General features: G+C 39.9%; 5 protein-coding genes across 8 annotated transcripts; 4 read left to right on the top strand and 1 right to left on the bottom strand.

Annotated features, from left to right (window-relative positions):
* Window positions 1-6,525: 6,525 nt before the first annotated feature.
* On the top strand, window positions 6,526-8,194 carry LOC125192560 (serine/threonine-protein kinase D6PKL2-like). Its single transcript, XM_048090170.1, has one exon. It carries the CDS (start codon window positions 6,894-6,896, stop codon window positions 7,809-7,811), a length of 918 nt encoding a protein of 305 aa, XP_047946127.1. The 5' UTR covers window positions 6,526-6,893; the 3' UTR covers window positions 7,812-8,194.
* A 121-nt stretch (window positions 8,195-8,315) lies between these two features.
* Window positions 8,316-9,556, bottom strand: LOC125197408 (U-box domain-containing protein 36-like). Its single transcript, XM_048096145.1, has 3 exons — window positions 9,160-9,556; window positions 8,869-9,103; window positions 8,316-8,786 (listed from the first exon to the last, which is right to left on the bottom strand). The coding sequence occupies exons 1-3, from the start codon at window positions 9,485-9,487 to the stop codon at window positions 8,543-8,545; spliced, it is 807 nt and encodes a 268-aa protein (XP_047952102.1). The 5' UTR covers window positions 9,488-9,556; the 3' UTR covers window positions 8,316-8,542.
* Window positions 9,557-11,876: 2,320 nt separating this feature from the next.
* Window positions 11,877-13,214, top strand: LOC125195157 (SEC14-like protein 5). Its single transcript, XM_048093349.1, has 5 exons — window positions 11,877-12,119; window positions 12,212-12,240; window positions 12,604-12,687; window positions 12,773-12,826; window positions 13,125-13,214. Exons 1-5 carry the CDS (start codon window positions 12,065-12,067, stop codon window positions 13,212-13,214), a joined length of 312 nt encoding a protein of 103 aa, XP_047949306.1. The 5' UTR covers window positions 11,877-12,064.
* Window positions 13,215-13,461: 247 nt separating this feature from the next.
* Window positions 13,462-16,587, top strand: LOC125192292 (BTB/POZ domain-containing protein At5g47800-like). Of its 3 annotated transcripts, XM_048089826.1 has the most exons (7): window positions 13,462-13,681; window positions 13,774-13,861; window positions 14,346-14,406; window positions 14,494-14,563; window positions 14,666-15,055; window positions 15,141-15,848; window positions 15,919-16,587. In XM_048089826.1, the coding sequence occupies exons 3-7, from the start codon at window positions 14,348-14,350 to the stop codon at window positions 16,399-16,401; spliced, it is 1,710 nt and encodes a 569-aa protein (XP_047945783.1). In that variant the 5' UTR covers window positions 13,462-13,681; window positions 13,774-13,861; window positions 14,346-14,347; the 3' UTR covers window positions 16,402-16,587. The 3 variants fall into 3 exon arrangements, with proteins under 3 accessions (XP_047945783.1, XP_047945782.1, XP_047945784.1); XM_048089825.1 differs by lacking the exon at window positions 13,774-13,861 and having other exon boundaries at window positions 13,463-13,681; XM_048089827.1 differs by lacking the exons at window positions 13,462-13,681; window positions 13,774-13,861 and having other exon boundaries at window positions 14,358-14,406; window positions 14,701-15,055.
* Window positions 16,588-20,801: 4,214 nt separating this feature from the next.
* Window positions 20,802-23,024, top strand: LOC125193955 (malate synthase, glyoxysomal-like). 2 transcript variants are annotated; one of them, XM_048091916.1, is made up of 3 exons: window positions 20,802-21,236; window positions 21,320-21,976; window positions 22,298-23,024. In XM_048091916.1, exons 1-3 carry the CDS (start codon window positions 20,898-20,900, stop codon window positions 22,919-22,921), a joined length of 1,620 nt encoding a protein of 539 aa, XP_047947873.1. In that variant the 5' UTR covers window positions 20,802-20,897; the 3' UTR covers window positions 22,922-23,024. The 2 variants fall into 2 exon arrangements, with proteins under 2 accessions (XP_047947873.1, XP_047947872.1); XM_048091915.1 differs by having other exon boundaries at window positions 20,806-21,236; window positions 22,289-23,024.
* Window positions 23,025-24,116: the final 1,092 nt, after the last annotated feature.

Here is a 24,116-nt window from a genome sequence, read left to right as displayed (position 1 = left end):
TGATTCCCACGCACGATTTCGCTCCAACCAACTAGTAATAGTACTAGGGATGTCAATCTAGCCCGAAACCCACGGATCGGCCTGAGCTACCCGATAAAATCATAGGGTTAGGACCGGAAAATGGCAACCTATATTCAGAAGCGGGCTACACGGACTAATCCGTTCGGGTCGGCAGATTATGTGGGCTGGCCCGGGTGGGTTGCGGGTTAGCCCATGAGTTGAGCATTTAATATAAAAATATAATTAAAATTTTGAATTATATACTTATATAAAATATATTTGGTAATATCAATATTAAATACAACATTGATATTAAGAATATATAGTAATTATGTCTTCTCTATCAAATTGAAAGTTAGAGTAATATAAAATGCATGATTTTCATTTAATTGTAGTCAGATTCATTTGTGTTTTAATTTAAATGATATGTTTATCTATTTTGTTTCAATTTTCAATTGCTATTATTTTCTTTCTCTTGATCACTTTGATAATACTTTACTATTTGCGACAATATGCTTTTTAATAATTTAGAATATTGGATTTGATAGAAAGTAACATATAAGATTACTATCGACCCGAATAGCCCGTGGGTTAGCTCGAAACCCGAAAATTTAGGGTTATGGCCAAAAATTTATAACCCGAAAAATTCACAGCCCAAATAACCCGACAATCCGAGTGGATTGGCCCGAACCCGAGCGGGTTAGCCCAATGGACATCCCTAACTAGTACTATGTTGCTATTTCTCCACGTCGATTTTTCATCCGATACAAAGTTGTAAGAGCATCCTCATTTGTGCTTTTAAATAAGAGCACGGAGGTGGGTCCGGACCCACTTTTACTCCTTGTCCTTAGGCAAGAACATAACACTCACATCTGTGTTCTTCCGCAAGGACAAGCTCAAGGGTTCCATGGGTCATATTCTAATGCTTATAGCACCCTAATCCAAAATCAAGACCAAATCTCCACCCTTAGATTTTAAAATGAGTAGATGAGATTAAATCTTACGAATCTCAATAAATAGTAAACAAAATATCAACAAAAGGGTAATATCGTTATGTTATCATATGATAATTTTCGTGAATGTTTTTTTATATCAACATAGTGTAATTGTATTACAAATATCAACAATATGACATAAGAATATCAACACTAGTACAAGAAAATATAAACACATATTTATTGAGATTTTTACGTGGGTTTATTGAGATTTTTTTATGTATTTGTTGATAAAAATCTGGTTATCAACATTTACGAAAACTAAAATAAAAAATATCAAATTTCATCATCCGAACGTCGTCGGAACATATGCAATTGAGATCTCGTTGGAATCCTTATAAAATTATCTTTAATTTGATATATTTTTTGCGAAAAAATAATTTAAATCGAGAGAGTTACGTAAATTTAAAATTTTAAGATGATTTTAATAAGTGGGAATTGACATTAATACCCTTTAATTTAATTTATTAATTTTCTTAATTAAAAATATAATACATGTGTCATTATTTCAACCACTAGATCTTGTATTCTAATGGCTAAGATTTAGTCTTAGGTTGGGATTGCTAATTAGTTAGCAATTGATCACTCCCCAAGATGCCCCACTATTCTATTATTCAATTTAAATACTTCAATTACTAAAAACATTTCTACAATATAAAAATATATTAAAATATAAAAATTACATAATTAAATCCTAAAAAATAAAAATTATATAATTAAAATCCTAAAATATAAAAATACATAATTAAAATGTGAATTTTGGGGAAAAAAATTGAAAATAAATTAAAAGTGTGTAAAAAATGGATATAATTTATTGAGAAGTGGGAAAATATTTTTTTTATTTAAAAATAATTTTTTAAATTAAATTCGAATTTTAAAAAAAAAATTACCAAAAAAAATGAAATTGTCGTTGGCCAATCGCGTGCCGCCACGTAAGGCTGCTCAGCGGCACGAACGTGCTCTTATTTAAGAGCAATGCCGTGCCGCTGGCACGGACAGACGAGCTGCAGCGGCAGCCTTGCCAGTGGCACGAACGGACGAGCAATGACGGACCCAGGTGGGGTCAAGTGGGGTCGGTCGACCCCACCATCGTCCGACGAGCACTGCCGGAAACTCCATTCATGGAGTTCCGAGATCCCGCGAAACTCCACGTTCGACCCCACCGTAGCTCCGCCTTGACCCCGAACAACGGATTTCAACCACAATCCTTCATCCTTCGCTGGAAATAAAAGGAAAGATAGAGAATGTCTTGGGAAGAATAGTTGAGAGAATGGAGAGGGCAGAGTCAGAATTCAGATCTACTGGGGAAGAAGACGCGTTATAGTTGATAAAATGGGCTAAAATTGGGCCTACTATTAAAACTAGAATCTTTTACTGTACATAAATTGTGATGGGTAGACTTATTCAATTAAAATACTTATTGATTAACATAACATAATTATATTAATAATTTTTTATTGGTGATAATATCATGTTAACGTAATACTTCGTTATTCGCTTTTTCTAATTTATCAATAAACATTAAAGTGATTATTTTAAATAAATATTTTAATGCAACTTAAAAATAAATATAGTACTAAATAGAAAATAAACTATTTAAATTATAATATATTTTATTAAATAATTAATTAAATATTATATTTCATTATTTTGTAGTCATATATTCGACCCCACGAGTGTCAATTCCGAATCCGTCATTGCGGACGAGCATCCCGCCGCGGATACTCTAATGATTCTTGAAAAGAACCAATGTTCTCGACAATGTGATGTTCGTTTTCTGTATTAAACGATAATAAAGAATCAAATCTTTAACTTTTTTGCTTTCTCTTAAAGATAACTCTTAAAGATAACAGTGGTCTTAGACGTAGTATTATTATTCTTGTTGCTTCCTCCCTTTAATATTTGGTTCTAATATTTTGAAAGAAGTTTGAATTCCCATAAAAGCTTAAAAGAAGTTTCAAGATAGAAAAACCTAAGTGTGTCTTCGGTGGCGTCCCTCCCACTAGGACCTCCACTAGCCCTTCTCACAAAAACTGCTTGCTACGTCAGCACTAGCCCTTCTCATTCCACTGCCACATCACTAGCCCTTCCCACTAGGACTTCTACTAGCCCTTCCCACAATTATTCAATTTACGGACTTAAAATTTACGGAATTAAAACGTCGACACGGAATACGGAAAAATTCGAAAACTTCATTAAAAAAATTACATAATTAAAAAAAAATTACATAATTTAAAAATAAAATTACATAATACCCTCGGCTCTCACTCCTCCTCCTCGTCCTCGTCCCCGTCGCCCGTGCCGCTACCGCCTCCGACGTCCCCGCCCCGATCTCGACGCCATAATCATCAATGGGTGGCATCCCTAAATCGCGCCAACATTGGTCGATCACATCCTTGCACAGCCTTTTAAACACTGGATCCTGCGCGCTATACCACTTACTCGTGCTCTGCATCAGGGTCTTCGTTAGCTGCGCGCGGGCGAGGCGGTCGTTCTCTGGGCCTCCTGGGGCCTCCGATTCGACCTCGTAGGACCCACTGCCGCTTCCCCTCGCCATCCGCTGCGCAGCCTGTTGCCCCATCGGGCGACGACGACGGCGAGAGTCTGTTTCGTGGTAGCGGGGCCACTTCCTCGGCTTCGGGAGCTCGTGCGAACCAACACTGCTACTGCTACTGTACTCACCGGAAGAGTTGATCTTCGTCCGCTTCCAGCCCGATTCAACACCAATCGCAAACTTTTGCGATTCCCTGACCACGAGAAAGGCCTCCCATTGGTCAAAGTCTTTGAACTTCAACTCTTTGTCGGGGTACTGGGCCAAGGCTCGTTTCCTCACATCATCCTCAGACATGCCGCTGGTTGCCATGCGCATGTTGTTTAGGTAGAGGGCGGCAAAACGACTGAGCTTAGGCCTCAACCGAAGCCACTGTTTCCGGCATTGCTCGGGAGTACGAGGCTTCGCCCTAGACGGTTTGACTATGAGGTAGGCGGCACTAATAATGCGATGCCACATTCGGTCAACATACTAGTTCGGCCCGACATAGGGATCCTCTACAACATCGAGCCATGCCTTTGCAAGCGCGACATTTTCCCACACGGACAAGATCATCCTCCTCTCAGTCTCATCCTCACCCTCCTCCTCCTCCTCTGCCCCCGTGTGCGAGGAAGAGCTCGGGACTTTGTTCTTGCCTCTGCCCCCGCCCCTTCCCCCGGCCTTGGCCTTGGCCTTGCCTCTGCTCCCGCCCCTTGCAGCAGGCTCCGCCTTATCGGGAGTCTCACGGATCGGCGATAGCCACAGATCCTCAAAAGAGAAAGTCTCGATGCCGGCGTATTGAGTTTCCGGAACAGTACAAGGGGAATCATCGACCAACAAATCTATTTATGGCCGATAGACAGATTCCCTAGGCGTCCTCGGACTCCTGTGCTGCATCGACCCACCCACTGACATATTTGACGGCGTACCGCCCATCCCCACTGCCCCGGGCATCATCCCACCCACCCCCGCCATATTTGGCGGCATACCGCCCATCCCCGCTGCCCCTGGCATCGTCCCTCCCATCCCCGACATATTTGGCGGCATACCGCTGCCCCTGACATCATCTGACCCATCTGACTCATCCAAATGTACATATTGTAGAACATTTGGGGAGTCATCGCCGGCATACCGCCCATCCCCGCCATCCCCGCCATTTGGGGATTCATCCCCGCAAAATTTCCCTCCGATCCGGTTGGAATCGAGGGTGTGTTTCCTCCGCTCGTGGTGGGGGAGTTCCTATTGTACTCCATTGTAGTAGAAATGAAATTTGTAGATTTAGAGAGAGAAACTTGTCAACACAAGTGGTGTGAATGAAATGAAGTTGGGGGAGCCCTATTTATAGAGTTTATTAAAAAAAATTTTAAAAAAAATTAAAAAATCTCGGACGTCCGACCTTCTCCACTGTGGCGCGTCCGGTCGGACGTGCGCGCGAGGGGCGAGGCCATGGGAGGGGCACTCGGGACGGGCGTGGGCGGGCGTCCCGCTCACTACGGCGGACGTCCGGTCAGACGTTGGCAACGTCCTACCGGGACGTCCGCCGGTGGAGACACTATAATTAAAACATCCCAAAAAGAAAGCAAGTCAATGTACCAACTACCGTCTACCAAGACAATGAGAGAGTATTAAATTATTAATACAAGCATTCGTAGTTTATTTGAAGGAATAAAATGTACAGTTTGTGCACCGTATGTATATTAGAAAAGCTTATGTTGTGCCTGAATTATTATAGTACTTTATTATGAGGCTGTTCGGTTTATAATATATATCTCATGATTTAATTACTAATGAGATTGAATCTTATAATTTAATTCTAAGTGACCGTTCGATTACCAAGATAACTTTTATCTTCTCCATTCACATTTTCAATCAAATTTTAGTTAACAATTGTAGATTTGGGCCTGTTTTGGCCCATTTGAATGGACTCTTTTTCACCTAATCTCATGACTAACCATCTCACCTCACCCCCTCCTACTAATTTGTCCATCTCCCTCTCCTCATTATTCTCTTCTCCACCCTACTTTACAACCATGCATAAGACTAATTTAATCCTAGCCAAGGTCTAATTTAGTGTACCTTACACTGCATCTCAAGACAATTTTGTTTCATGAACCGAACAGCCACTAAATAGATAATCATATACTCCCGCCACTCGCGAACAGAAGTCTCATTTCTTGACAAGCATATTACTACCATTTATAGTAAAAATAAACCGGGACTACTATTCGCACACGGACTGAAATGGAGAAACGTGATTCCTAATCGCGAACAAAGGGAGTAATAATTAGTCATGGGCACCTCCGTGCCACCAAATGTGATTGGATATAAAAAAAACCTTTTTCTACTTGAACAAGAGTTCAATCTGCAGAGCATTAATATATGTACATTCTCTGCCAAGATATTGTATAGCTTCTAAAAACTCCAAAAAACAAAAAAACTGGAGCAATGCAGCCATCCATGAAAAACTAGGTCTGCAAAGTTGTTGCAAACAAAGCAAAGAAACATATCTTCTCCCTCTCCTACACCTCCGGAATCGCAGCCAACGATGGCCTCCATTTCCTTGATCGTCTGAGCAACGACTGCAGCACCATACGTCTCAACTGTACCTCCTCCACACTCACCATCAATCTCTGCAACTGCTTCTTGCTCACCACTATCTTCACTCTTTTCGGTATTCGGACAAGGTTGCTTCCTCGCTTTTGTATCAGAATCTCGATCTCCTCTTTCCGCGAAGACCACGATGACAACTTTCTCCTGCACAACTTCTTATCTGAAACTCCAATGCAGTTCCCCATGATTGAATGAGTAGTACATGGAATGAGCTCAACTTATATATACTTGTGCATATAACAACATAGACGTGCAGACCACATTATGCTACTTTACACATGAATTATTACTATATGTTATCATTTTTCTTCACCCAGCAGATTATAAAAGAAAATGAGCCGACAGAATATTAAAAAAATACTATCACTTTAACATATTTAAAAATTGAGTTTCAGTTAATACTTCCTGGGAATCCATTTCACATGCTACTTGATTTCATGACATATAGTTAAAGATATTATCCATTTATGCTGTGTAATGTTTTATCACAGTACTTAAAATGTTGAAATATTTGGAAATTGTCTCAGCCGTAATTGTCTCTTATATAATTCTAGCGAAAATGATCACTTTTACATTGGATACTAGTATGAGATTGTGGTGCCATTCTGGTGTGATTAAGGCTGCTTTAGAAGTAAGAACTGTCGAAATTACATTATTTAAGATCATATCGCCTTTGCATTATCCTTAACTTTATAATTAGTGAAGAAAACTCAACATGTGAAATCCACACATCATACATTGTGAGACTGATTGAAAATATGAGTGTTTCTGCTCAATCTATTCACCATCGTTTTAACAAATGTCCTTGTGGCAGGTTTTATGTTGCTGAAGTGCTGCTAGCTCTGGAGTATTTGCACATGCTTGGTATTGTTTATCGTGACCTTAAGCCTGAAAACATTCTTGTTAGGGATGATGGACATATAATGCTCTCAGACTTTGATCTTTCTCTTCGTTGTGCTGTTAACCCAACTTTGGTAAAGACCCCATCCATTACTTCCGATCCTCAGAAAAACAATTCCACTTACTGTGCCCAGCCGGCATGCATTGAACCAGCTTGCATTCAGCCATCTTGTGTTGTTCCAACAATGTGCTTTTCTCCTCGCCTCTTTTCAAGAAAATCCAAGAAGGGCAGGAAGCCCCAAAATGATATCGGAAATCAGGTTAACCCATTGCCAGAGCTGATTGCTGAGCCAACCAATGCTCGTTCAATGTCTTTTGTCGGAACACACGAGTATTTGGCACCAGAGATCATCAAAGGTGAAGGTCATGGAAGTCCAGTTGATTGGTGGACTTTTGGGATCTTTTTATACGAGCTCTTGTTTGCTAAGACTCCATTTAAAGGATCCGGGAATCGAGCCACATTGTTCAATGTTGTTGGACAGCCCCTACGGTTTCCAGAGTCCCCTGTTGTCAGTTTCCCTGCTAGGGACTTGATAAGGGGTTTGCTTGTGAAAGAGCCTCAGCATAGATTAGGCTTCAAAAGAGGCGCAACTGAGATAAAGCAACACCCTTTCTTTGAAGGAGTTAATTGGGCTTTAATACGCTGTACCAGCCCTCCAGACATCCCAAAAGCTGTTGATTACGATCAAACGCCTATTCCAAAGAATGATAAGACTCCTACTGCTGCTGCTACGGATCAGAAGAGCAACACATATTTGGAGTTTGATTTCTTCTAGTTAATTACCAAATTTGCCTTAAATTAAGAAATGATTGTGGATCATATTAAGAGAGGTAGGTTGGTGAAGATCAGTACAATTATTGCTCCCTCCCGTGCTTTAAACTCATAAATGCCCTTCCATGCGGCCCTTAAATGGTACGCGAAGAAGTTTTTCTCTTTCCCCTTTTTCTATTTCTATTATTTTTTAGACTGGGAAAATGTATCTCCATGTGGTTAACCACATTGTGTGGAACATTTGGAAGCTGTAAAAATTGTATGGTTCGTTCCTGTTAGTTTGAGAATCAAATGTCAATGAATGTATAGTTTTCTTGTAACTTTTTGGAAAAAGGTTGATGAATGCAAAACAAGGTGGGGCCGAATTTCTAGACCCGTATTTTGATATGCTTGTTTATGTACCCAAATTTTCAGACATCTGTGACTTGATCAACTATTACTTTTAGTTGCAGCAGACAACTATACTTTGACAATATTCTTATCATTGTAAAGGTGTGTTTCCTCACCCTTGCTAAATTAAAGGCTTTGTGTAAAGTTGGATGACAAAAGGTTCAACATAAATATAAGTCGTCATGGTAAAAGATCACACAGGATTTACAAACTTGTTACTACCTGACAAATGAAATTGTTTACAGTTTCTATATTCATAAGAAGCAAGAAAGGTTTGATAGTCTCAAATATCATTCTTCAAGTGCAACCAGTTTTGGGGCGGATCTGTGCTTGGATTGACATGACTCAGATTTTGAAACAACCGCAGGCAGCTGAGTCGTTTGCTGTTTGGTATTTGTTTTGAGCAAAGGTGGGAGTTGAATGAGTTAGCCTGGGCGAGGGAGAAGGAGAAGGAGAAGAAGATGAGGACTCTGTCATCTCCAGCTCGGTAACTTCTTTACCTTTACATATGATCTTAACCTCACAGAATTCAGGTGCCTTCTGCACTATCTGATCTGCTGTTCCATTCCCCTTCTTGGACTTGATCCTTCTGCAAAATTACCAATAACCAATGTGAAAAATTATACTAGTATGAGATATGTATATGTATATGTGGTTAGAGAATGCACAACCTCACAGTAGCCTTGTTGGCTCCAAGAATGAGCTTTGTGATATTGAGAATAGGAATGAGATCAAGTATGGCTTTAGCCTCCATATCACTTTCAACAAGTACAGTCTCCACTTTAACATTGGAAGCAGAGCATACATTGACATACTTTCGGAGAAGATCTCTCCTCTTCCCACTTTCTTGGGCCAAAAACACCTTCTTCTGCTCCGGGTTCACCTGATTTATAGGCAACTTCCCCACTGCAAACTCATCAGTGAGAGAGAGATGAAGGAGAGAGAATGAGAGATGAACTTACAAGGCGAAGGGATGAACTTGATCTCAGGGAAGACGTGGATGAGGAAGATGAAAGCCGAGGAGGGATCAAGCACAGCATTTTTGAGCGTCCAGAGCAAGGCGTCCATGCTCAACGCCTCATCGATCTCCCTCCATACCGCCACATATAATACATTCTCTCTCTCCTCGTAGCTTAAGCACCAGCTGCCCTCCTCCGCTATAGTTCCAAGCTCGTACTTGCTTTGGTAGTTTACATGGACCTCGTTCTCCTCTTCCTCGATCTCCTCTTCTTCGATCTCACTCACACACTCCTCGTGCGCAGTTCCAGAGCTGGACGCCATTGACGCCATTAACAATGTTGAAAATTGGGGTGGAGAAATCTAGGATGTGTAGCTTTAATGCAACTTTGACTTTGCCTAACTATATGTGAAAATGAGAAGCTTGGTTTTTGTCTCCTGTGCAAAACTCCAGATTTAACTCCCCTTTATATTGCCACCAAATTTCCAACTATTCGTCATGTGCTCTTCAAATTCAGTTCGTGGGTCCCTTAGGAATTTCCTGGTCTTAGAATTGATTTTTTGTTCGGAATTTGGAGACGTGGAATTCGATTAGAGTTTTCGATTCTAAATCTAAATATTTGAATTTAGAACTAAATTACATTTCTCCCTATAGTTTAAATATCATATCTAGAGTAGATAATTAGAAATTTAAATAGTTATAAAATTAGATATTTTTAGCACATTGCATATCCATAGACACATGGAGTACTATATATACACAATACTCACACGCATAGTGCGCACACATTCAAACATTATACACACTATACACTTACAAACATAACACTACCACACACCAACACACAATACACATAGTGCACAAACAATACACACGCTGCACACATGCATACACTTCATACACAACAAATAAATTGCTCACACACACTGCACATATACACACACAATACATAAACTGCACATAATACACACACTATACAACACACATGGCGCGTGCACACTACACACACTGCACACTTGACATACGCATAAACAATACACACACAATACATACTGCACAATCACGATAGACACATTGTACTCTTACACATAATACGTACACTATACACGCATGTGCGCGCGCACACACACGAATACACACACTACACATTGCACACACACTACATGCGTGCACGCACACAATACAATTTAATTAGTTTTGTAATTTTTCAAGTATGATTTGCTAGTCATGTGTGGGAACAATTGAAATCCGAGTTTACTATGTGCACATCAAATATAGCTATGGTGAGTTGCTATAAACACACAAAAACTTGTACTCCTACTATGTTAGTTTGTGATTTTAGACACGAAAATAATATATTGGCATGATGATATAAGAATATCCTATACCCTAAGTTGAATATCAAATTATGGTTTATAAATTATTATGGCCGATATGCTTAGCTTAAATTAATAAGAAGAAATATTTCTGAAACACGAAAGTGAATGTCAAGCCAAACTTAGTCTTGTCATTGTTATGTTGTTGCACTGCACAACAACTCGTGTGTATTTGTTTTCTGTATTAATACAACTCATACTATACTGTATTATCGATAAATACTATTTATAATAAAATGCTGTAAGAATATTCCTATGTACTTCTCATATTGGATTATGATATAGAGGCAGTATTAAACTATAATTCAAATAACTATGTCACAGTTTATGCATGCGATCAAGTCTAGGTAGTCGATTTTTGATAGCATCATTATCACATTATTTAAATCTGAAAAAGACCAGAAAATGGAATATGCGAATACGTACGAGTATCTCGGCTGTGGGGAAGTCAACTTTCAATGCGTGTGTGATATTGATATCATGTTTGACATGTTCCCTTTGAAGTTGAATAATTAATTATATATTTTTTTCCTGTTAGAGAATATGCCTTTTCACTTTTTTAGGCCCTTTAAATATTTTACAAGTATAAGTAGGGGCTGAGCTTTTATTTGGAAAAATAATTTTTATACAGCTTATAAAATGCGGATTTTACAAATAATTATCTCAGTTTTTATTAAATGAATTATGGGGACATTTTGACGATTTATAAACTTATGTACATTTTTAAAATAAAAATTAATGATGGATGTTTACTTTTTACTCCGTCCCACCCATAATCCAAAAACTTTCAAGAAAAAGAATTAACTTTCAAGTATTCTAATGAAATATTTGGAGCTACATACATGTTTCTAAGAAAATATATGGTGTATAAAAGTAGTAGTGCTAGTAATTAGCATATATACAGGAGCCCTTGGCCTAAAGATTAATTATAGGTGTTTTTGCAATCATAAGCATGTATTTTAATTTTAATGTAATCAGCCCAATAAGATTCAATCAGATACATATATCTTGTTGGGCTCTTTTATCTCAACCCAATAATTTTCAGAAAAACTGGCCCTACAGTAATTGCTAACTTATTTTTAAAATATAGTACAATTATTTTTATCTTAACGAAATTGTGTAGATATTGTATACTGATATTGGTTGCAGACCACTGTCTACCAGACATTTCAAACGATTGAAAAGAAAAAAAAAAACAGAGTTTTAACATGTAGTGAATTCGATTAATTCGTTTTGCCAATGCCACAAACTGCTGTATTGTCGTTTACAAATTTCCACGTTGAAAATGATCCTGTCCCGATTTGTTTACTAAATCATAAAGTAAAACTAGAAATACAACAAATATCAACTAATGAATGTAGATGGTGACTTTTCAATCTTGACCTCAATGAGCTTTCTCTTTTCTCCACTGGAAATCTGGAATCATTATCTTTTCTTCTCCTTTAACAAAACTAAGTCCATGTGAAGTGATGGAGTAGATTGTTTTAGCGATTATAAAAGTTTATTCTTGGAAATCTTTTCGGAAAAAAGGGAATGGCTCAGGTTACTCAAGAACTCATCAATCAACTTGAAGCACTAATGGAGGAAGGTCCATATTTATTGAATTCTCCCATATTTTATTTATTTTTGTCTCTTCTCTGACTTTTTTCATTCTTTTTTTTGGTATGGAATGGTTTGCAGTGGACGAATCACTTAAAAAAACTTTCCAGGTTCGTTTCCCCTTTCCATTTTAACGTTTTGTAATTATTTCTGCTTCTTCAACAATTCTCATTCTACTCTACAAATACACTATTGTTTGGTATCAAACACTCATTCACTTGTTTTGCTAGACACATAGTACATATTTGCTTTAAGTTTTGTTATAAGAAACTTAGTCTTGCTGTATTGAGTTAAGGAAATGTAATTTTGAAATAAAAATCTGACCTTGGTTGTTGTCTTGCGTTTAGAATCATTGCAATTATGTGACATAAACTTGTTTTTCTTTTTGATGAAAATGGACGAGGCAAAATGAGTTTTCTGAAAAAAAATTGGGCTCAAAGCAACTGATGTTTAGTTCTGCCATATTTTTGCAGAATGTGCATCAAGGATATCCTCATGAAACTTTTACACGTTTTCTGAAGGCCCGAGAAGGGGATGTTCAAAAGGCTAGAAAGATGGTTTGGAAAAATCCTTTTCTCTTATGTAATATGATAAGCATCTCTGCTGAATTGTATTTTTAACTGCTTGCTGGTCATATATCAGTTGGTTGACTGCTTGGAGTGGAGAGTCCAGAACGACATTGATAATATGCTAGCGGTATGTTTCAAGTTTCAACATAACATGTGTTGATAATAAAATAGCTGATTGAATATTACAATTGAATTATGCTAATATTGCACAATGTTCTTGTATTCAAGGTCTTCACTAGCTCCATTTGGCATATAGTGAGGGCTGATCACACTGAGTCTTAACATTTTTCACCAAATATATAAACATATTGATACACATTTGATAGTTTTCTATCATGTCCTAAAAACCATTACGATAATAGAACACTTGCTGGGATATTGTTTCCCTCAATACTTCACAACTTTGTTGCTGCATATTACTGCAGAAACCAATTGTTCCTGAGGAACTTTACAGAGGGATACGTGATTCTCAGCTTGTAGGATTGTCGGGTTACTCAAAAGAGGTGAGCGTTTGATGGAACAGGAATACATGACTATGCATCACTTGTCTGATCATACTATCCTTATCTTCGTAGTCTCATACACTCACAGAAAAAAAGGAATTAAAGAAACAGCTTTTGCCTTGGTAGGAATTAAAGATCGATTTCCCATTTTTCCTTGGTCCTATCCTATCTTATTCTTGTGGGCACTACTCATTTATTTAGAGTAGCTAACTAGTTATACAATACTATAATAGTCGACGTGGTATTTGTTTTTCTGACATAGTTCAAGTGGCTTATTATTACTTCTCATGTTGACTAAGCCCACATACACATTTAATACTACACACTACCCATACTGCTTTTTGGGGTCATTCTCTTCCTTGTAACTCTTTTCTACTCTCTGTACTAGCTTAGCAAGTAGAGATGAAGCTTCTAAAATCTCTAATATGCATATAACCCTCTAAAATCTTGAAGCTGCTGCTCTTGTACTCAATTTTGAGGTATGTTTGAAATCTTGATGTTTAAATTTCCAAATTCTGCATATTGACAAGTTGTAGTGTATGTGGTTTGGTCACTTGTGTGATTCCCATAGCAAACTGATAGTTAAAGCAAGGCAAGAATACAGAGTTGAAAAAGTAAAGTTATTGCTGCTACAAAATTTGGGCAACTGCCATATTTATGTAAGATAAGTTGACAGTACTTTTCAAGAATTTGTGTTTGTGGTGTTAGGTTCCAAATGTTAAAGCATTATAGTCGACATATATGGGTGTCTTCTCATATCTTTTGCTTTAGTCTGCTCCCCTCATTTTGATGAAATAGCAAGACTACTGAGTTTTGTTTTGTGAAAGAATACTTGTCTTGACAGCCTCTACCCACCACCAGTTTTTCTCAACTTTTACCAGGATTCCCATCTCCACAAAAGTCATTTTTATCAAAGATGTAGGAGAGATTCCATTTCCTTGTTTTTAGGTGATCCATGTGCTAGATTAAAAATTAGGCCCACTTTTTGTAAGAATTTTGAGTTGATGTTTGAAGTGTGTGATAATCTCTCTTATTATAAGCCACTTTTGGTTAACAAGTAGTGATTTTCAATCTATTTGAAGAAACATTTCACTAAGTCATACTATGTAGCAAGTGATTTTTGCTCTCAAAATCTTCTTGCAGAAATGAAGTTTATGAAGCTTGGATTGAATCCAGACACCTTCTACACAGAGGAGGCGACGAGGTAAACCGAATTTTGGATATATGTAAGTGCTGTTCAATAATATATAACGTGTCACAGATAATTTTTTTTTTTTGAAATTTTGATCAGGACTGTGATATCAGATGTGCCAACTGACCTCACCATTAGGATAGATGGCATGAGCTATCTTCTCCACAAGGTAAATTCTTGAGTTAAATTGCTAATATTAGAATGATCAGATTTAATTGAAGCAGTTGTAATGCTTGGTGGATTATGTTTGAATCTTTTGTACCTAGCTCAGTCTTGTCTTGTACCAAAATGTGGCCTATTGCAAAGGCTTTTATCTGAGCAAGGTGATGGTGCCGTGGAGCTACATGACGTCCCGGGAGGTGAGGAGGCGTTTGAGCTTTGTGCCAAGTTCTGTTACGGGATCACGATCAACCTCAGTGCACACAACTTTGTGCCAGCATTCTGTGCTGCTAGTTTCCTGCGAATGACTGAGAAAGTTGAAAATGGGAATTTCATCGCGAAGCTAGAGGCCTTCTTCTCATCGTGCATCCTCCAAGCGTGGAAGGATTCTCTCATCACGCTCCAGAGCGCTGAGAGAGCGTACGAGTGGTGTGAAAATCTTGGCATTGTGAGACGATGCATTGAGTCCATAGTCGACAAGATTCTGACGCCTCCAACCAAGGTTAGATATCCCTTTTCTTCAATAATGTCATGAGGCTGGAGTTCCACAATTGGAATTTGGCATGAAACATCTGCCCTCTCTACAGGTTAAGTGGTCTTACACGTACACGAGGCCGGGGTACGTTAGGAAAAGGCGCGATTCAGTGCCAAAGGACTGGTGGACGGAGGACTTATCCTGCCTTGGCATGGACATGTGGAGCAGCATAGTGACTACAATCTCCTCAACCAACATGCTGCAGCCGCAGCTCATTGGCGAGGCATTGCACGTCTATGCACAATGCTGGCTGCTCGACTCCTCAGAGGGCTCCCGCGACTCTCCCAACAGAAAACGGAGAATCCTTGAGACAATTGTGAGGCTCATTCCAGCAGAAAAAGGGTCTGTCTCGATCAGATTCCTGCTGAGGCTCCTCAGCAGTGCTAACTCTCTTGGAGCGTCTTCAGTGTCGAAAGCAGAACTCCTGAAGCTTTCCGGGCTGCAGCTAGACGAGGCCACATTGCCCGACTTGCTGCTGCCAGCTCAATCCCCTAATGCTGCAACCTCACATGACATTGATCTGGTTAAGATGGTTGCACGAAGCTTCTTGAGGCAGTGGAAACGGCGCAACACTGCAGGCGAAAGCCAGTCTCTACGAGCAATGCATAAGGTGGGGAACCTCATTGATTCGTACCTGCAAGTAGTTGCAAAGGATGCAAGAATGCCAGCTCAGAAAATGGTGTCTCTGATTGAAAGTATTCCAGCAACAGCACGACCTCAACAAGACCATCTCTACAAAGCAATCAATATTTATCTCAAGGTATGCATACTTGATAAATAGTACTTACTTCAATTTTCCAAAATCTACATTGACTGATCTCAACAAACAGGAGCATCCTGATGTGAGCAAAGCAGATAAGAAACACCTCTGCAGCTTCTTAGACTGCCAAAAACTGTCTCCAGAAGTGCGATCGCACGCTGTCAAGAACGAGAGGCTGCCATTAAGAACGGTGGTGCAGGTTCTCTTCTTCGAGCAGGAGAAAAGCAACAGCACCACAGACAAAAAACACACATCTTCGAAGCAGCTTGAAAACTCGGTCGTTAGAGATGATCTTAGCAAGCTAAAAGTAACTAGTGCAGCAGAGGAGCAAGGCAATGGTACTAGGCCTAAAGCGCATGGGACAAGTGGAGCACTTCACCACTCCATGAGGAAGTTGGAAAGCAAGGCACAGCTCAGCCAGGAGCCTAGCTTTAAGGTGAAGCTGGAGAAGGAGACCAACGAAGGCCCGGGAGACGCTGCTGCACCTCAGCTAAATCCTAGCAACAGAGCTCAAATGAGAAGTGTTTCGAAGATGACACACATTAAACGCTGAGAAAGATAGCTATACATGATTTTATGCCTTCTCCATTCTCTGTATTGATTTTCGTTGGAGTTGTTGTAGGAGTGAGATTGTGAACCTATGCAAACATACTAGTTAGTAGTAGTGCGTCATATGTAGAAGAAAGTTATTATTCTTGACAGATTTGAATAATAGAATTTTAAAATATTTATGTGATTATACATTGGGATATATAACACTAGTGATAGTGTATGATTGGTATTTTTATGTTGCTTAAATATGATTTGTTGCTATTTGAAATATTCCTCATGTCATAAGAGGTTATAGGATGAAATGTCAAGGTGAATGATATTGTACAGTTTTTATGGGTGTTATTTCACTTTAACGAAGTGGTAAAATCCCATCTCAACTCAGATTTAATTTGTAGAAAATTACTTTAATATATTTATGGCTGAATACTTATATGTACAATTTTTAAATTTGTGAGCATAATTAAAATGCACCATTAATAGTTTGTTTACTTAAGCACAAGTAACTCTTCTTCTAAATCAATTGCATAAGCAACACATATAGTAATATTTAAGTTTATATATTTAGGGAACAATCAATTGTTAACTAATTAGTAATTTCAAACTAATACTAAATCTTAGCTATTAGATTAGAAAATCTAGTGGTTGAAATAATGTCACGTGGATTATAATTTTAAATTAAAAAATTAATAAATAAAATTAGAGGATATTAATGTCAATTCTCTCTCATTAAAATCATCTCAAAATTTTAAACTTACGTTACTCTCTCATTTAAATTATTTTTTCACAAAAAATATATCAAATTAAAGATAATTTTATAAGGATTCCAACGAGATCTCAATTGCATATGTTCCGACGACGTTCGGATGATGACATTTGATATTTCTTATTTTAGTTTTCAAAAAAGTTGATAACCAGATTTTTATCAACAAAATACATCAAAAAATCTCAATAAAACCATGTAAAAATCTCAATAAATATGTGTTGATATTTTCTTGTATTAATGTTGATATTCTTATGTCATATTATTGATATTTGTAATGCACTATGTTGATATAAAAAAACATTCACGAAAATTATCATATGATAACATAATGACGATATTACCTTTTTATTGATATTTTGTCTACTATTTATTGAGATTTGTAAGATTTAATCTCATCCACTCATTTTAAAATCTAAGGGTGAAGCTTTAGTCTTGATTTTGAATTAGAGTGCTATAAACATTATAATATGACCCTATTTATTTATTTATTCATATAGTTTTCAAAATTTGTATGTAAAACCAAATTTACTGCGTCCAAATTTTTAATAGATAGATAGGGCCTGTGTATAAGAAAGCATCCGCAATGGTGCTTAGTGCCAGCCATAGGCCAGCAGCTCACATTCTCTCCTCTCGCCACGTCAGTAACACTAAAAAAACCACCTCGCCACGTCAGTATTTAGGCCGGCCATAAAGCCACCGCAATAAAAATAATTCAAAATATACTACATTTACGGAATTAAAATTGCGATATACGGAATTAAATTTACGACACATATACGGAAAAATAATTCATTCCATTAAAAAAAATTACAAAGATTTAAAAAAAAGTACATGATTTTTTTTTTTAAAAAAAGGGCTTCAACACCCGAGCCCCGCCACTCTCTACTCCTCATCGCCGTCGCCGTCGCCGCCCTCCTCGTCGTCGTCGCCGCCGCTGCCGCCACCCGTGGTATCCGAGCCCACGTCGGAACCCCCCAGCCGTGACCTCGCGATCTCAACCCGCATGCTCTCGAGCATCTCGTAAAGAAACCTCTTCTCCGCGGGTCGGGCATGCGTTCTTCCACTCTCGAAGACCCGTAACATCCGAGCCCGCGCTTGGTTACGCGAATGCAGTGTACTCGAGTGGGGCGCCGGGAGGGCGGAGGAGGACCTCGCGGCGGAGCAGGGGATCCGCCCCGCGTGCCCGCTCCGCGCCCGCTTCGTCCAACCGGCGGGCGGGCGACCCGCAAATGGGGCGGAGGGGATGGAAACTCCTCAAAGCATCCGGGGGAAGGTCGACGGGATCCGCTGGGCCGGCCGGCCGGCCGTGAAGTCGCCGCGCTATAGTTAAGTCGCCGCTTCTTCGGCCACCCAGCCGTACGCACCTCGCCGGCCCGAACTTCTGAGTCCTTCAAAGAACAAAGAAGCACTCCTTTAAGCGCGAACTCCTTATACTTCCTCCAAGTAACCGACTCGTGTCCATCCTCCGGCGCCGTCCCCGCCCCGCTTACACTGAGCCGGGACGGAGGGCGCATGTGCATAAACCCGCAAACGGCCCACCGCGGCTCCTCGTGCGCTCCCCACCCCTTCCGACTCCTCGTTGCTAAAGTCCTTCCCGTGCGGGCAAAGGGTGGGTTCTTATAAAGAGCAAACCCGATCTTCACCCACATGTTGACGGCACCCGCTGGTTGTTCACAGAACTGCTGGATCGGCCGCACACCTCCAACCACCCTCGGCTACCGTGGCGTACTCATCCTCCGTCCACTTCCTCGGCCGGGCGGGCGGGTCAACAGCGGCGCGATGACTCCGCCGACCGCCTTGCCCTTCCCCTTCCCCTCGTCTCTTCCTCGGCGCGTCGGCGTCGCTCGAACGGAGTATCATCGTCCCCGAGATCGATCCCCATATCATGCAATGACAAGGTCATCGCGCAGAACCGCCTCTCCACCGTGGTCGACGCTTGCAAGACGAAGCCGGTCTAAAACTCAAGCCAGGTCGATATACCGCGTCCTCCCGGGTGACCCCCCCTCGCACCCCCGGCATCCCCCCCCGCCACATCATCCCCATCATCCGTCCGCAGCATCATCTCGCTCGCCGAGATTCGGGGCATACCCCCCACCCGGACGCCGATGACGCCGCTCGCTCGCCCGATCCCCCACGCGCATACCCCCCCGGTTCCCCCCCCATCGCCCCCGGCGCACCAGCCCATCATCCCCATCATCCGATTCCAAGGGATGTTAAATCCCGGCCCATTCGGCTTCATCCGTAGCATCCCACGGTACCGCTGAGTTCGAGAGCCGCCTGTCACGGACCGGACTTGTTGTTGTGATCCATCACTCGATGATGCTCTTGAACAGAAAGTTAGAGAGAGAGAAAACTCGTTAAAACAAGTGGTGCAAATAAAAATGAAACGAAAATCGCGTTTATATATGATTTAAAAAAAAAAAAAAAAATCGAAAATCGGCGCTGGCCGATCGCTGGCCGATCGGGCCTCCACAATGGCGGCTAGCAGATCGGCTAGCTGCCAAGCTACGAGCGACCACGCCGATCCGCTCGCCGATTTTGCGCTGCCGATTGCAATGGTTCGGCTAGCCGATCGGCTAGCGTGACGAATCGGCTAGCCGGTCGCTAGCCGACCATTGCGGATGCTCTAATGGTAAAATGCAAACTCTAAACTATAATCTGAATCGTTAAACATGCCAACAAATGAAAAATAACAATAATAAAAAATATCAACACAACATCAACCGTTGATATTATGTTGACATTTTTTTTGTTATTATTTTATTATCCGTTAACATTTTCAAATAGTTCAGATTATAGTTTAAATTTTATACAATTTTTAGAGTTTGCATTTGATTGTATTCCTAGGACCCATATAAATTTAAAGTTAATATCACAAATCCGTTGGTTGATATTGTGTTGACATTTTTTGTTGCTATTATTTTATCATCTGTTGACATTTTCTAATACTTTAGATTATAGTTTAAAGTTTATCTAAAAATAGATTATAGTTTAAAGTTTATACTATTTTTAGAGTTTGCGTTGATTATATTCCTAGTATCCATATAAATTTAAAGTTAATATCACAAATTGAAAATGCTAAAGTTGAAATCATAAACTAGCATTAAAATGTACGATTACCAAAGTCACTATCTGTGACTAATTTATAGTAGTATTACTTTTTGCAACAACAGAATTAAAATATTTTGCTAACTTCGTTCAGTTTAGAAACAATAATTTAAAATTTTATCTTTTAGGGTAGAATCCTTTGATTCTCGACCCCTTCCGAATAAAACAGAAGAACACTTCAATCTGTCAGGTTAGTACAAAATAAATCACCTAAAGCACTAAATTTGATGCTAGCATGCAATAAGATAATGTGCAACATATCAAGGCACTTATAATCAATTTAATTTTTTGTTTCTTCTCATAGTGAGTGCATTGTCCTCGTCACCCACTTTAGCATGAAACGGTAGTACCAATAAAAGTCCAAATCTTTGCTCTAATTAGCATATAATAATGCATCGAGCTGACACACCTCACACGACTACACCAAATGTGCAATAGCTTATCTATTTTGTAGACTACCTTTTAAAAGGAGAATTGCATTATTTTATCGAATCTCAATAAGGGAGTATATGTTTAACCATCTATTTTTATACATGTATATTCCTCCCTAAGTGCCACCCCCACCAACTCACTAGAAGTTAGTATTGTATATATATTTGAACATTCCTGAGAAATTTTTGAAGACGATGGGGTATGATGTGCCGGAGGGAGTTGAAATAAGGGGAAGATATGATGAAGAATTTGGTGGAATTTTGAGTAAAGATGCTCTGCAGTTTGTGGCGGATTTGCAGAGAGAGTTTAAGAAAGATATTGAGTATGCTATTGATTGCAGGAAGGAGGCTGAGGCGAGGTACAGTAATGGGGAGTTGCCGGGATTCGACCCGGCAACCAAGCTCATCCGAGACGGCGACTGGGTCTGCGCCGCAGTGCCGGAGCCGCTGGCTGATCGGAGGGTGGAGATCACTGGCCCTGTGGATAGGAAGATGGTCATCAATGCCCTCAATTCCGGAGCCAAGGTTTTCATGGTAATTAACTGCTTAAATTTAGATATCAATTTAAACTCTGACTTTATCTCTTAATTCTAATGAATCAAATGTCACCTATACAGGCTGATTTTGAGGATGCACTTTCACCAACTTGGGAGAACTTGATGAGAGGGCAGGTTAACTTAAGAGATGCTATCAATGGAACTATAATGTTCCATGACAAAGGCAGGGACAGAGTTTACAAGCTCAACCAACACACTGCGACACTCTTTGTCCGCCCCAGAGGCTGGCATCTGCCGGAGGCTCACATCCTCATCGACGGCCACCCCGCCACTGCTTGCCTTGTCGACTTCGGCCTCTATTTCTACCACAATCACTCCCTATTTCGCCAAACTCAAGGAAAAGGATTTGGACCCTTCTTCTATCTCCCTAAAATGGAACACTCCAGGGAAGCCATGATATGGAACAGAGTGTTTGAGAAGGCGGAGAAAGTGGCCGGAATTGACAACGGGAGCATCAGGGCCACCGTACTCATTGAAACACTCCCGGCCGTCTTTCAAATGGATGAAATTCTCCACGAGTTGAAAGATCACTCGGCCGGATTGAACTGCGGCCGATGGGACTACATTTTCAGCTACATCAAGACATTCCAAGCTCATCCCGACCGACTTCTTCCCGACAGAGTCCAAGTCTCCATGACTCAGCATTTCATGAAAAGCTACTCCGACTTGCTCATCAAGACTTGCCATAGACGCGCCGTCCACGCTATGGGAGGAATGGTAACCAAACTTCTTCTAAATTAACATACATATGAGGTTGTGTTATATGCAAAACTAGTTTTAAATGCAGAACACAGAATTATAACACAAAGATCATTGTTAGTTCATTTTAGAAAATTCCTTGTAATGGTTCATTCATATCAAACATATTGCACATAAAATGTTAATGAACTAAAAACAGACTAATAATGAACTTAATGTTGTCTAACAATGACCTTCCTGTCTTTTGGTTCTAAGTTCTGCATTTAGAATTAGTTCTGAATTGATCAAAATCCTATAGTATATATGTATGGTCCTTAATTATTGGATCAGGCGGCTCAGATTCCAATCAAAGATGATCCGGAGGCGAATGAGGCGGCTATGGAGCTGGTGAGGAAGGACAAGCTGAGAGAAGTGGAGGCAGGGCACGACGGGACTTGGGCAGCCCACCCGGGCCTAATCCCAACCATCATGGAGGTTTTCAGCGGCAGGATGGGCGACAAGGCCAACCAGATACAAGACGAGGCAGATGCATCAGGCGCCTGCACAGAGGCCGACCTGCTCCAGCTGCCAAGAGGCGTACGCACCATGGAGGGCCTACGCCTCAACATAAGGGTCGGAATCCAATACCTGGCAGCGTGGCTCAAGGGAGTAGGATCAGTGCCGCTTTATGGCCTAATGGAGGATGCTGCCACGGCTGAGATAAGCCGAGCGCAGATTTGGCAGTGGATCAAATATGGGGCGGATTTGGACGGAGACGGGCTGGGCGTCAAGGTCACACCTTCCCTATTCGACAGAGTGGTAGCTGAGGAAATGGCGAGGATTGCGAGTGAGGTCGGGAAGGACAGATTTGATAGTGGGAGGTATGATGAGGCTTGCAACCTATTCACAAGGCAATGCTTGGCACCAAAGTTGGATGATTTTCTCACCCTTGATGCCTATAGCAAAATTATTGTGGTTGATTAGTCTTGCATTGTCTGAAGATTGGATTTGTGTTGCTTCTTCATGTTATGATTGTCTCCAAGTCTACAACTTGTCAATGTGAACTAATGTTTGTTCTGTGTGTGAATACTTTGTGTAACATGTGTTTTATGCATATCTTTTCGAAATTACAATTTTCGAGTTTGCACTTCTTCCCCTTTATATGATTCCATTGCAGTTACAAAATAAATCATGAAATAATTTTGTACTACTATAGTAACAAACATCGAAATTATAATGATGAGTATTATACTAATGTTCGATCAATTTAATAGGATCAATTTTCCAGCAATTTTATCAATTTAAAGCACTTGAGAGTCAGATGTCAATCATGCCACAAGCATCAAATATGATCAACGATTTGGATTTTGATCGACGAGCTCCTTTCGACTTCCATTGACCATCACCTTCTCCATTGTCCATTTCTGGACATTCTTAGTTTATCTAACTCTTTGGACCCAAGATTTGTGTAATTTGTGGTGTAGTTGCATGAATTGGTTATGTAGGACGATGATAGTTTTAGCTTGGGGTGATCATAATAGTATAAAATTTCAATCATCATAATTGCATTAATGGAAGATGTGTTTGTGTGGAAAACAAGCTTGTGACTAAACTCATGGACTGCCACCATTATTTATGGTGCTAGAAAAATGGACAATTTGCTTCGTAATAGGATATGTAAGAGCCGAAATTTGGTACTATATCCCAAAGTAATATGGTTGCTAAATTGAATTCAGCGTGGCACATCAGTTTAGATAAACGGAAACCAGTCAATTGACTTTTTAAATGGACGCAAACAATGTTGATTTGTTCGACTTCCTCTTATGTTTACCGTGCTTCGAGTGCGATATGTTGTTCTTTACCCTAGAGATTTCAAATGTTATTATTTTCTTTATTTCAAACTTTTAAAAGTTAGCATAATATTCTTTTTAAAAGTTATTAATGCTTAATTAGTTAAAATGCGTAAATGTATTTCAATTTTTGTTAATTTTCAAATGCATGTGAAAAAAGTGTATTTTCATCGATAATTGTTCGATTGAAATGATATTCATATGCGTATTCAGGATTATGATTGTAATTTCTAATTAATTATTCATTTAACAAATCAGCCTGCCCGACAAGGTTAACCCGAATCCGAAAGAGTTGGCCACGTTGACGAGTTCCCACTCATCTTCTTATT

Source organism: Salvia hispanica, chromosome 6 (assembly GCF_023119035.1).
Source record: "Salvia hispanica cultivar TCC Black 2014 chromosome 6, UniMelb_Shisp_WGS_1.0, whole genome shotgun sequence".
NCBI lineage: Eukaryota > Viridiplantae > Streptophyta > Magnoliopsida > Lamiales > Lamiaceae > Salvia > Salvia hispanica.
The sequence above is the reverse complement of the archived record's forward strand: the minus strand, read 5'-3'. Positions and strand labels throughout refer to the sequence as shown.

Bases quoted from the DNA above. Each gene is read 5' to 3' on its own strand.
- LOC125192292 (XM_048089826.1), top strand. From the start codon at position 14,348: ATGAAGTTTATGAAGCTTGGATTGAATCCAGACACCTTCTACACAGAG. The intron at 14,564-14,665 runs GTAAATTCTTGA...TACCTAGCTCAG, and splicing joins TGAGCTATCTTCTCCACAAG to TCTTGTCTTGTACCAAAATG. The intron at 15,056-15,140 runs GTTAGATATCCC...CCCTCTCTACAG, and splicing joins TTCTGACGCCTCCAACCAAG to GTTAAGTGGTCTTACACGTA.
- LOC125197408 (XM_048096145.1), bottom strand. From the start codon at position 9,487: ATGGCGTCAATGGCGTCCAGCTCTGGAACTGCGCACGAGGAGTGTGTG. The intron at 9,104-9,159 runs GTAAGTTCATCT...ATGAGTTTGCAG, and splicing joins CAAGTTCATCCCTTCGCCTT to TGGGGAAGTTGCCTATAAAT. The intron at 8,787-8,868 runs GTTGTGCATTCT...GTAATTTTGCAG, and splicing joins GCCAACAAGGCTACTGTGAG to AAGGATCAAGTCCAAGAAGG.
- LOC125193955 (XM_048091915.1), top strand. From the start codon at position 20,898: ATGGGGTATGATGTGCCGGAGGGAGTTGAAATAAGGGGAAGATATGAT. The intron at 21,237-21,319 runs GTAATTAACTGC...TCACCTATACAG, and splicing joins CCGGAGCCAAGGTTTTCATG to GCTGATTTTGAGGATGCACT. The intron at 21,977-22,288 runs GTAACCAAACTT...TTATTGGATCAG, and splicing joins TCCACGCTATGGGAGGAATG to GCGGCTCAGATTCCAATCAA.
- LOC125195157 (XM_048093349.1), top strand. From the start codon at position 12,065: ATGGCTCAGGTTACTCAAGAACTCATCAATCAACTTGAAGCACTAATG. The intron at 12,688-12,772 runs GTTTGGAAAAAT...GTCATATATCAG, and splicing joins TTCAAAAGGCTAGAAAGATG to TTGGTTGACTGCTTGGAGTG. The intron at 12,827-13,124 runs GTATGTTTCAAG...ATATTACTGCAG, and splicing joins ACATTGATAATATGCTAGCG to AAACCAATTGTTCCTGAGGA.
- LOC125192560 (XM_048090170.1), top strand. From the start codon at position 6,894: ATGAGTGTTTCTGCTCAATCTATTCACCATCGTTTTAACAAATGTCCT.